The sequence below is a fragment of the Antedon mediterranea genome, chromosome 5 (genome assembly GCF_964355755.1).
Source record: "Antedon mediterranea chromosome 5, ecAntMedi1.1, whole genome shotgun sequence".
Lineage (NCBI taxonomy): Eukaryota > Metazoa > Echinodermata > Crinoidea > Comatulida > Antedonidae > Antedon > Antedon mediterranea.
The window spans coordinates 3,166,822-3,179,690 of record NC_092674.1 but is presented as its reverse complement, the minus strand read 5'-3'; the positions used below and the strand labels follow the sequence as shown (position 1 = coordinate 3,179,690).

Here is a 12,869-nt window from a genome sequence, read left to right as displayed (position 1 = left end):
AAAAATGTAAAATGTAAATTTATGTAATTTTTCCAGATCTTTCTATTTCTGGTATTTTTATCACGTATACATTGCGCAATTTTGCGTAAATAGACACTTTCCCCCGTTCGGGTCCAATTGGGTTTTTTATTTTGCTAGGGAGTACGATCACGTGACATTTTTCACAATCACACTACTGCAGCTGGCGATCTGTTATTTTGTCGCGATGTTATTTTTGACGGGCGAAAAGTATATTAAAACATTCTGAATGTGACCCTATTATATTTCACAGTGTAATAATGTGATTATGAGACTATTACTAAAATGTCAAATTTAACGAGATTTGAGAAAGACGTGGCTATACAGTATATTCAATAAAGCTAGGCCTAGGCCTACTAGAGTGTAGGTATGTACCGATCCTGCGTGGCCTCTAGCTAGGCTAGGCTGACAGCAGTGAAGTTTGTTTTGCTGGCACCCGACCTTGGCCTACCCATGGGCCATGATAGGGTGCCTGAATAGTTGCTTTTCAGTCAGGTCTAAGCTTGCACATCACTTTACTACTCTTGTTCTGTATACTATAGGATTTTGTGTTTCACAATTCTTAATGTGCGAGAAAACCCAGGAACGATAAATGGGGCGAAACGACCATGCCTATGAATACATAGGCCTCTAGACAAAAATTCAAGGCTAGCTAGGCTGAGCACACGGCTGAGCTAGGCCTAGCCCTAGCTTAAAGTTAAAAGCAATCTGATAAGATTATTATGCTGTTGTTGTACAGTGAAAATCATGAGGTTACATGTAAATTATACTGACATTCTTATCGGAAATATTACTTAGGCCTAAACAAATCGTATTAATTGTGTGTATAAAATTTATTCCCCATTTTTCGACACATAATTTACCCAAGGGGAGACATTTCATCAATGCGTTGAACGGCGACTAAAACGCGTCAGTCGCTAAGTGTAACGCGTTTTGCGACGTATTGTAAACTAATAACCCCTAAGTTACTGAAAAACTGTAATGTGTTAAAAAACACTATTTTCTGACCGATTTTTTAGAAATGAGTTTTTGGAAAATATTTCCGTATTTTTCCTGTTTTTTTTTATGTAATCACTTTCAATTAAACATACTTAAACATAATATAAGCTGAGAAAGTCTGAGTGTAGCTCCACTTTAACACACATTAAATGTTATAAACCAATTAAAACTAATTACCCTTTACAGATAAAAACTACTGCAACATTTGCCACGCGTAGGTAACGTAGTCTACGCGTGGCGGGTGCGTGGCGGTTGCGTGGCGTAGCATTCGTAGTGCGTAGGCTACGCGTAGCATTCGTAGCCTACGTTGTGATCAACTGTGTGTGGGAATTCCCCAAACTCAACTGTGTACAAGTACATCGTCGACAGCTAAGCAGGCTACAAAAAGTTCGAATAAATAGAAATGATACGATTGTTTCGCCAATACAATAATATTAATATCATCATCATTATTAAACATACTTGAAATTCAAATTTTTCTAAAGAAAATAGCAATTAAAATTGCTCAAAGCCTAGGCTAGACGCGAAAAGTCTAATTAACTAGGCCTACTGCTGACTGCTGTACATTCACCATCGCCGGCCAGGCAGTAGTGTACAAAATGAATTGATGACGGGCCGTTATTATGACTACCTTCCATAGCAATAGTATAAGTAGTAGGCCTAAAATTGCAAGTTAATTTTTTATAAGTAATTAATACAGTACTCAGTATGTTTCATTTAAACAAAAAATATCCAGGTTTGAAACTGTCGTAACTGTACATCAAACTCCATTATTAGCTATTGTAACAACCTGCAGCAGAGGATCGGTGGAGGGTCAAGTTACAGGTCGTTTAGAACATCGTTATCAGCAGAGAGGAGGAGGATCGGAGGACACCGGGGAGGACACATAACATGTGCTTGCCTGATCTTGTTGTTTTGGTTTTTTTTAGTCATGCGCGATAATAAATTAGATAGTATTTAAATAAATGTTATTTTAGTTATAAATAAAAATAAATTTTAGGGTTAGGAAATATGCAAGACTTTATTTAAAGCCCCATTCCCTACGTTTTTTAGATCTATTTTAAGATCACAAACTATATTTAATGTAAAAATAATACTATATGGTCCTATTGCGATAACTTTTTTCGTCTTTAAACGGTTAAAAATGTGAAAAATAAATCGATTCTAATAATTATAGAGGCCCGCTATAAATCCCAAAATGCATTGCGCGCGGATTGATATTTTTGTTTTTCACCTGTAATTCGCCCACTTTTCGATCGATCGTGAAGCCAAAACAAATGGAAGACTCCTAACTTTTCAGCGAAAATACCGGGTTTTCCCAAATTTGTATCAACGGAGTCTGACAAAAATAGAAAGACAATTAATGCAGCAACTATACAACGTCAGGCTAGGTATATAGCTAGCGTACGATGTTCGTACGTTATCGATGTTTACCAGCTAGGCCTACAAAACTAAGCCTAGCTAGGCTAGGCCTAAGACCGTCCACGAGAGGTCGATCGCCGCGAGCTACTTAGGTAGTGCATTGTTTCTCACTTTTTATCATAATTTACCATAAAACGTACATTTAAGACAAGGAATGACATGGTTTAATGTTTTTAAAGTGATATATATGTATTATTTTCCAAAAAACGTCCAAAATTGCAGGGAAGGGGTCTTTAATAAAAGTTGAACTTCACTAAATGGAAGGTTAAAATCAAAACATAAAAGTACAGTTCAGAGAGAGTATCCATCCGCGGATCATAAACACGTGGATATAAACACACTGGGCGAATGAATTACGAATGGAGTGATCCGTCTCGATTTCCGTTAGAACAAAAATAATATCGTATTTGTATTCTATTATTTTGACATTTACAGTATTTAAAGAATTCATATTATCCCATAGTACTAAATAAGCGTAATATTTCATTTAAACGCAATTTTAAAACGAAACATCGTTCATTATATAGCCTAGTAAACAAACATAGTTCAGACAGTAGAGTTGTACTGCGCGATACACACACGTGGGTAAACAGCAGCTTCACGGCGAAAAATGTCGTATCGAGGAAATATCCTTCTGTCACCTATAAGCTAGGCTATACCACATTATTTCACATTTTCACGCCATGTACATCGTATTTAACGCTTGTACACAGTATGGATTATCATACAGTACTACTACTAAGTAGGCCTATAAGTACTATATAGGCGTACCACATATTTTAAAATTAAACTGTCGGTAGGTACGCCGGTAACCCTACCTTTTTAGCTAGCTAGCTAGGCCTAGCCGGAGGCCATTTCACACAAACAGACAACGACCGCCGTCCGTCCGTACGTTGGCCGATCGGTGATAGATGTACACTTGTTCTTCTTTCATAAAAATAAATGTCCCATTTTAACACAACCAACACACAGCAGTAATTAATACTAATATTAATACATTTATTATTACTTCACAGTAATTAACTCGCATTTTAAATTTGATGAAAACTAGTATTCAAATTCGTTAACTAATTCAGTGTGGTGCATGCAGAGCACAGTACACAATAATCTGAACATTGGGATTTCCCCTCCTAGCTCTCGCTTCGTAGGCTACGCGTAGACTACGCGTAGCATGTTAGCTTGCGTAGATTACGCCACGCGAAACCTACGAAGTTGCCACGCGTACGAAACGTAGTCTACGCGTCCAAATGTTGCAGTATTTATTATCTGTACTGTAAATCTCTTTATTCATCTCATAAACAAACAAAAACAAGCAAGGACATGTGTCTAGTCTGTGTTCTTAGGCTTATGCTTTGGTCTACACTAGCAAACTTCAGTTTTCAAACACAAGCAAATAAAAGTGTAGACTAGGCTTAAACCTCTGTCTACACTATCAAACTTTATGCAACAAAAAAGTGTGATGTGCCCATATATGGACATGATGATGTCATATCACTACCATATTTGGGTACATCACACTTTTTTTGTCAAACTAGTTCAATAGTGTAGACAGAGCTTTACTATGAAACTTTATCAAACTGGTTTGCTAGTGTGAACACACCTTTAGCTTTACCTGATCACAATCATGCTCATCTATCTTTTGTACTGTACCCACAGATGTTCCTTTAATTCTGGTGTTTTGGTTGTTGCCATATAAACAGTCTGTTCCAATGTGTCGGGCGCAGTCAATTTAAATTTTCTTTTTATCTTAAAAATGAAAAAAAAATTGATTTATTCTTTTCAATGCAGTAGTGCTGTGAATATTTTGAAAGAGGTGCTTAAATATGGTAGTGATATGCTTAAATATGGTAGTGATATGCTTAAATATGGTAGTGATATGATATCATCATCACATTCTTTTTGTCACATAAAGTTTGATAGTGTAGACAGAGCTTTAAGATTTACACAGTAGAACCCCTCTTTGGAAAACACCATTCAGAGGACATCCCTATTAAGGAGAAACTTTCCTGTGAAACAAACGAAGAAATATACACTACAACAGCCGACTTGTATTCAGGGGCCACCTCTATTAAAGGGACACTTTTTCATATACAGAGTGATAGTGTGGACAGAGCTTTAGAAAATGGTATACTTTGCAGTATTACCTTTGTTACACATGGGTCATTTGCAAACGACATTCTGCCAATTGTTGTAGACTCTAGATTTATTTCCGTACCCTCAACTGTGCCTTCTTCAAGTTCAACTAAACCTATAAATAAATAAAACGCCAAATAAAAAATAGATCTTTTCACACATTGTAATGTAGCACAAATGCATGTTATGTCAATTACTAATTGCCTCTAAAATGATTCATTACATTTTTATAAAGAAATAAATGATAAAGACGCTTGTAAATTACCAACATTTTATTGCATATACACTTATTTTAATTTTCACACTGCTGCTCTAGCCCGCTATGTCACGAGAGATGAATCATTTATAAGCTGAAAGCAAGCAGCAGTTATAGTACTAGAGGCTGACGTTTTTGCTAAATTGTAAACACAACTATAATTTATAGATCGCAGCTGCTGGACCCAAAAATTATGGGAAAAGATAGTCTATTAGGACACGTCATGCTAAAATTACAAATCCCAAAGCATTTCTAGTATTTATTTTTACTGTCAATCTAGACCGATATATATAATGTAATTCGCTGTCAGATAATCATTGAATTATTATCAAAACAGTCCATTAAAATTTTTGTTTGTAATAGGATACACTTGAAGTATCTAGGCTGATAAAGTGACCCCCAGACTTGACCTTAGCAATAAAATAAACTGAAGTGACACAAATTGAGTCTGTGTTTCATATTAAAGTTATCACTTCTGTAAAAAAAAAAATGTATTCACGTATAAAAAGAGAAAAGAAACGTTTAATTATAACTCAAAAACCATTGTCTGACAGACAATTTAAGTATTTTAAGTCAATAAGCAAGCAGCGTTTTTTGTAAGAAATATTTCTTCATGTATAATCTATATTATAAGTGAGAGAGTTTGTCTGTCTGTTTGTTTGTTTGTTCGTTATACAAAATTTTGTTACTGCACATAATCTTACATATGGGGTATCAAAATGACCGCAATTGTACCGGGAATGTTCTAAGCTATATTTCAACATCATCCGCCACCTAGGATCCAAGTTAGGGACCAAAATGTGGTCAAACCCCCCACTTTCGATGTTTGTTCGTTATAAAAATTTCTGTTTCTGCACGTAACCATACGTATGGGGTATTAAAATGATGGCAATTGTACCCGGAAGGTTTTAAACTACATTTACAAAAATTCCCCCGACTCCTGGGGTTTTAGTGGGAGGGGTGGGTGGTGTGGTGGTTTGTGATGTCACATTTTTGCTAGGGCTCGGGGTTGTAGGCTATCGAATTGTAAAATATATACTACAAAAGTTTTACAGTATTTGAATTATCCTCAGCAAGGCGTTTGGGGAAATATAGATATAGATATACATATTTTATTCATTAACCAATATGACACCTATTCAATTACACATTTAGCAAAGTACTTTAACCATATCCAGCTATGTATCGGTCTCTTGGATTGTCTCATTACAGACATCCATACCTGTGTGAACATACACATGATGTTTACTGTTACTGTGTTCAATTACATCACCAATCCTCCAAGAAAAAAACGTCAATTGTGGGAGAGTGGGGTTGGGAGATAGGGTTTGGGTTCAGGGGATTTTGCTTACACCAGAATTGTGGTTGGAAAATGTTAAAGTATTTAATCATCCCTGGGAAGCAGATGAGAGTTTGGGGTGGGGATGTAGGCCTATCACCATGACCGAAACTGTATTTGGAATGTTTTAAACTACATTTGAAAACTGCCACTGAGGGTTTATGGGTTGGGAGTGATAATAAGATAATTTGTACTGGGGTGTAGTGTAGTAGGGGGAGGAGGAGTGAAAATACTAGCGTAATGAAGTAGCCTATATGATTGGATTGTACTAGGAAAAGTTACTAAATTTGAACTGTCCAGGGGAGGAGTTAAGGTTTGTTGATGGTGGCTGGGGTGGTGAAAGGAGAAAGAAGGCTGGGGGACCGCAGTATCTAAATTACATATTTTAATTATCAGCCAATATGACACCTATTCATTTACACAATTTACAACGTACCATTTAACCATTATTAGACCCATCGTAGCTATGCATACTCCTCTCAATTCGAAGCTTAGGTTGAATTGAATTTGTCCATCACTGGGAAGAATTTGTTTTTAAGAAAGAGTATGGGGTGTTATTGAAGAGGGGTGGAGGTTGGCGAGTATAGACAGATACTGGCGTCGGGTGTTATGTACTGAGAAGGCTGTAAACTAATTTTGAACCCGCCCTGGGGCGGGTATAATTGCCAGTACCATATAAGGCAATGCTTGTCACACTTACTCTATCCACAATCCATGATACGGACATACGTCTATTTTCTATACAAGAGCATCGTTACTTTGTGACCTAACATGGAAAACTTGTTCAATGTGTTGTCTTTCACAATCAGGGTCATTTTGACCACAACCCCACCGTTAAAGTGATTTAAATAAAATGTAATTTAAAACCTTCAATTCTCAGTACAATTCTGGTCATTTTTTCCCTAATAATAATAACAAGCACGAATGTGCAATACTCGGGGTACAGCGAAAGTAGCTGTAATGACGTCATAAGACCGGATGTAACGTCACATACAAATCAATAACCGCGCTACCAAATACGGCTATACGGTACCATCTTCGAGACGTGATATGGCTGCATCCGGTTTGAAATAAAAAATCCGGCTCTATAGCTTTGAGGACATGTCCCTGTAGTATATTCATGCTAAATCTGAGCTCAATACTACCACGAATAAGGGAGGAGTAGTACTTTATAAATCGCACTTTTCGCTCAATAGTGTGTCATGTCCAGATGGAAGAAGAAGAGGAAAAGATTAGAGAGTCCTAGACTCATGTACCCCGAGTAATAAAACGAGATATATATACTCTATATCATCGTATACAGTATATTTCACCATAAAGTTTAAGCAAAATGGTCTCGCAAGGGCTCGAACCGGGGACCTTCTGCGTGTTAAGCAGACTTGATAACCACTACAATACGAAACCTCTTACACCAAAAATGTGGGTTACACAAAGTTTTTTAATCCATTTAAATTACAAATAAATCATTATGGTAATAAGCACAAAGCAAGATAAACATGTGTAAAAGTGATAATTACCGATTACACAAAATAAATATTTTAAAAAATAATAAAAATAAGATATACTGTAGGCCTATATCATATTGCGTATACAGTACTTTTCACCATAAAGTTTAAAAAAAAAAGTTGTGCCCGGGCTCGAACCAGGTACCTTCTGCGTGTTAATCAAACGTGATAACCACTACGCCAAGAGAAGCCGCATATAACTACCTAACGCTTTGGTGTGTCTCACACATTGTGGCTTCTTAATTAAACAAATTAATTATTAACAAATAAGCACGAATGTGCGATACTCGGTGTACAGCAAATGAAGCTGCAATGACGTCATAAGACGGGATGTGACGTCACATACACATCAATAACCTACCAAATACGGCTATATGGTACCATCTTCGAGACGTCTTATGGCTGCATCTGGTTTGAAAATGAAAAATCCGGCTCTATAGCTTTGAGGACATGTGCCTTTAGTATATTCATGCGAAATCCCAGCTCAATACTACAACGAATAAGGGAGGAGTAGTACTTTGAAAATCGCACTTTTTACTCAATAGTGTCCAGATGGAGGACGAGGAGAAAATGAGTAAGTCCTAGACTCGGGTACCCCGAGTAAAAAAGCACGAATGTGCAATACTCGGGGTACAGAGAAAGAAGCTGTATACAGACGTATACAGTTAAAGTTAAAGAAAAATAGGTTTCGCCAGGGCTCTAACCGGGACCTTCTGCGTGTTAAGCAGACTTGACAATCACTACACTACGAAACCCACTTACACTAAAAATGTGGGTTACAGAAAGTTTTTTAATCCATTTAAATTACAAATAAATATGGTAATAAGCACAAAGAATTAAAAAATAAACATGTGTAAAAGTGATAATTACCGATTACACAAAATAAGTATTTAAAAAAATAATAAAAATAAGATATACTGTGTATAATTATCATATTGCGTATACAGTACTTTTCACCATAAAGTTTAAAAAAAAAAGGTTTCGTCCGGGCTCGAACCAGGTACCTTCTGCGTGTTAAGCAAACGTGATAACCACTACGCCAAGAAGCCGCATATAACCATATAACTACATAACGCTGTGGTGTGTGTCACACATTGTGGCTTCTTAATTAAACAAATTAATTAACAAAAAATTAAAAATCCGGCTCTATAGCTTTGAGGACATGTCCCTGTAGTATATTCATGCCAAATCCCAGCTCAATACTACAACTAATAATGGAGGAGTAGTACTTTAAAAATTGCACTTTTTACTCAATAGTGTCCAGATGGTGGAGGAGAAAATGAGTAAGTCCTAGACTCGGGTACCCCGAGTAAAAACAAATAATTCCTACAATTTTTACCAAAGTTTTGAGCAGCAAGATAAGCAGCTTGATTTGTACCAGGATTGATTCGTAAAAACCCAGTTTCTCGGTGTAATGGTTTACTAGTCTCTGGATGGGTGGCATTGAAACTAAAAACAGAAAAAAAACACAGTTTGGTTGATTTAAAGATGTTGTCCCCCTGAAAAATATTTTTGTTTAAATATGCCATTTTAATGTAACATAATAGTTATCCACTTTGACCAAAAATTGGATTCCAACAAAATTAATTTACCTGAAAAGACTGTCAATTTAAATGGTCAAATTGGCTGTCAATGGATTTTTAGTTGAATATAACCATTTATTACGTTATTTGAAAACTTTTTTTTCTGTTTAGTTTAGTTAATTTCATAATATTTCTTTTCATAAAAACTAGTAGTTTCACTTTTAGGTACGGGTATACACATTTTCACATCATATATTTTAATTTTTTTATTTATTGACTTTTGAAAAATGTATTATATATACTTTTTTTTAAATAATTTTTTCTGGTTGAACTACCCGTAAAGCCTTCTGGGCTTAATTAAGTTACTCCAGCATTAAGTGTATTCTACTTTTTTAAAAACTGTCATGTTATTACACAATGATGTATCTGAAAATAAAATTGAATATATATTAATCAACTGTACCTAAAATTCAACATTGGTTGGCCGACATGACTGAACACGGCTTCTTCTTGGTATGTGAACGTTTCAATGGTAGGGAATTGACCTTTGCTGGTCTCTGACTTCCAATGCCCAAGCAACCATTCAATACATTTTACTGCATCATGGATGGGTACACTACTACTAAAAATTAATAATAATATAATTCTTTTGTAATGGATGAAAATTTGATTTGGGAGAAATTACCATATTAAACAATGAACAAACAAACTTTATTTTTTAGCCATGTCAGCAAAAAAAGAAAGGAATAAATATTGGTAAGTAAGGGTAAATTTATGCATTTATTTGTGATTTATTCCATGAATAACTTTATAACCACCAGTAGCTGATACGACCGACTGCTGGCAGTCAGTGCGCACGTCAAGAGATATCCTACCCCACCCAACAACAATGCAGGGGTAATTTCGGAAGCCGATCACTCCGCTGTATCAGTTTAGCGCGATGTTATGCACTCGGCCGCTATTCAATTCGACTTCCTGTGCAAAGGGGCCGTTAGTATGGAGCGCCGCGCCCATATCTACGTTTTCTATACTGTTCAGTGTTATAACAAATTCTTGGTGACCAAAAGAATTAAAAGAAAAAAGAATTTAAATGAAACTAGTTGAATATTTATTAGCAACAATTTTACTTTTTTCATTAACATTCAAAGAAGTTGGATATGCTTTTTCTTACAAATTAAACCTAACTTAACTTTTTCCTTTCAAATAATCAAATGCCCGTCTAATTAATGCTTGAATAACAACATTTAATTTCTTTCTATGTACATTTTATAGCTTTACATTAACATTAAAAATTAGTTAAAAACCTTAACTTTATCTTGCCAGTACCCATACTTACTAATTGTAGTTAATAATAACAATATGTAAAATATTAATAAATTTATTTCAAATAATAAAATATCCGTCTAATTAATTTTTATTTTGATTCTCTACAAAAAACGTGTCTCATTGGGCGCTCCATAGCTGCGGCCGGAATGAATCGCGGCCGGATTGAAGCGCGGCCGGATTTATTATTAATTAAGCGCGGCCGGAGTGAACTGTATTCGTAATTTCCCCACACCTTATTATCAGCTGTTACTGGTAGACCTATAAAGCAAATAAGGCCTTTTAGGCAATGGTGGGTGAAGACAATGATGGGTATAGACAGTACCACACCCACTAAAAGCCAACCAACCAGTCGAAAAAAATTGATGTTAGTTAAACTTTGTTTGTCGAGTTAATATATTATTAATAATAATAAAAATGTGCATGCATGCCATATTATCAATTATTATGAGTGAGCGATTTTCAATTGACCAATCAATTGCGTTCATTCAGCTGACACAATGTACACAGCATCCTAAGTTAGGCCTAGGAGTAGGTAGTAGCTAGGCCTCTAGTAGTAGTAGGTAGCTCTCTCTGGCACGCCTCTCTCAGACCGTCTTTACCTGCCTTTCTTAGGTAGGCTAAAAAAGAGCCTAGCCTATTTTAGCAATTGTAATAAATGGGTTGGTTACCAACAACATGCAATATAATATACCTAGAAGAAGTCGACATGTTTAGTTAACAAAAAAACAGCTTAGGGCCTAGATTTCTTTAGCGCGGGCTATTCAATTAACAGTTGATATAGCCTAGTAGGCCTACTCTACTATCCTACATGAAACATGCACGAGGTGGTATATGTGTACCAAAGATATGATAGTGTAGTCTATCTCTTTGTGTGTACACTGTGACGAAATCATCGATCATTCTCTAGTCTCTACGGAGCGCCATTTATGCCTTTATTAACTTCAGAAATAGAAATTGTACGGTACTACGTTAGCACTAGGGGAGCACAGTGATATAAAATAGAAATAAGTTACTGAATTTTAATATATTTTCGTATGTTAATTAAACTGTGCTCAAGTGGACCCAATTTGGCACGCAGTGATATAAAAAAGAAAAAAGTCACTACATTTTTATATTTATGTATGTTCTATACACATGTGCTCCACTGGCCCAAATTGGGTCCACTTGAGCACAGTATATACATACCAATTGGGTATTTCATAACAATTGGGGTATTTCCAGTTCTTAAAGTAAGAATATTATAGATTTTAAAGATACAAGCGACGTGAACTCTGCAGATTTAGTTTAGGTCTCTCTGACAACAAACGGCCGAGTGAAACTCAAGATACGCCTACTGTACATCTACTACTACGTTGATTACTCTACCGTACCATTTTGATATGATGTATATGCCTATACGAATATTTTGTTTGTATTGCCAAACTCGGAAATATTCATTTGACACTGTATATAATAAGCGACTCTATTGTACTACCCTCAAAAGAAGATATACGGGGGATATATTAGGCCTAAATCATTATAAAACTTATTTTATTATTATACGCCGCGTATTTTATATTATCAGTATTTAATTAATCATTTATATAACAGATAAAAAAGGTAATAATAAAAGGCTTTAGCTCTAGTTCTGACAAAGAAAAAAGAATTATTGCTGATGTTATCCTTTGACAAAATTGCTAAAGCTTGAGATCATTGAGATATTTCATTATATTAATATATTAATATCTCTATGCCTTGTTTAACTTTATATAATCATGCCCGCGATGCCTCTTCCCCGGCGATTTTTGTTTTCGTACATAAGTTGGGGACCCCCTCATGAAACGTCACAAAATAAACATGAATAATTCATCAGTTAAATTTTCTTGTTCCGTGTGCACCCAAGCGTATAGCAACAAGAAGTGATTACACAAGTGCGGTACGATTCTAGGCCTAATCTCCGCTGTGGTTGCCGCGTGGGATTTCATAAAAGAATAGCAGCGTTTTGTGTGGATTGTCGAAATAATCAGCCTTTAGTTTATGGGGTTTTAATATAATTTATTACTAAAGAAATACGTGTTAAAATTATAATTTATATTAATACTATTAGGCCTAATTATTAGTCTCTAAACCCATGTCTATTCTAGTAGTAGCTGTGTGGGTGTGTGTGACGTGTGTATGTTAGGTATGACACAGTCCGAGTAAGAAGTCAGCAAAATTAAACAAAAAACATTACACAAAAATACATTTTTTATTCTCATGGGTCTAATCTTCCCATCTCATGTGTTCATATACGCGCATTTTTAAAGTTCCTTTGAGAACATGCATATTGTTTGATAATAAAATAGCAGAATTAACAAATTACAGTACAC

General features: G+C 35.6%; 1 protein-coding gene and 1 non-coding gene across 3 annotated transcripts; both read right to left on the bottom strand.

Annotated features, from left to right (window-relative positions):
• Positions 1-2,081: 2,081 nt before the first annotated feature.
• Positions 2,082-11,349, bottom strand: LOC140049497 (peroxynitrite isomerase THAP4-like). Of its 2 annotated transcripts, none has more exons than XM_072094394.1 (5): positions 11,213-11,349; positions 9,659-9,814; positions 9,012-9,121; positions 4,584-4,687; positions 2,082-4,185 (listed from the first exon to the last, which is right to left on the bottom strand). In XM_072094394.1, exons 1-5 carry the CDS (start codon positions 11,227-11,229, stop codon positions 4,072-4,074), a joined length of 501 nt encoding a protein of 166 aa, XP_071950495.1. In that variant the 5' UTR covers positions 11,230-11,349; the 3' UTR covers positions 2,082-4,071. The 2 variants fall into 2 exon arrangements, with proteins under 2 accessions (XP_071950495.1, XP_071950494.1); XM_072094393.1 differs by having other exon boundaries at positions 9,659-9,817; positions 11,213-11,340.
• Trnav-aac (transfer RNA valine (anticodon AAC)) lies at positions 7,499-7,571 on the bottom strand. The gene has a single exon. It is a non-coding gene; the product is annotated as a tRNA-Val (tRNA).
• Positions 11,350-12,869: the final 1,520 nt, after the last annotated feature.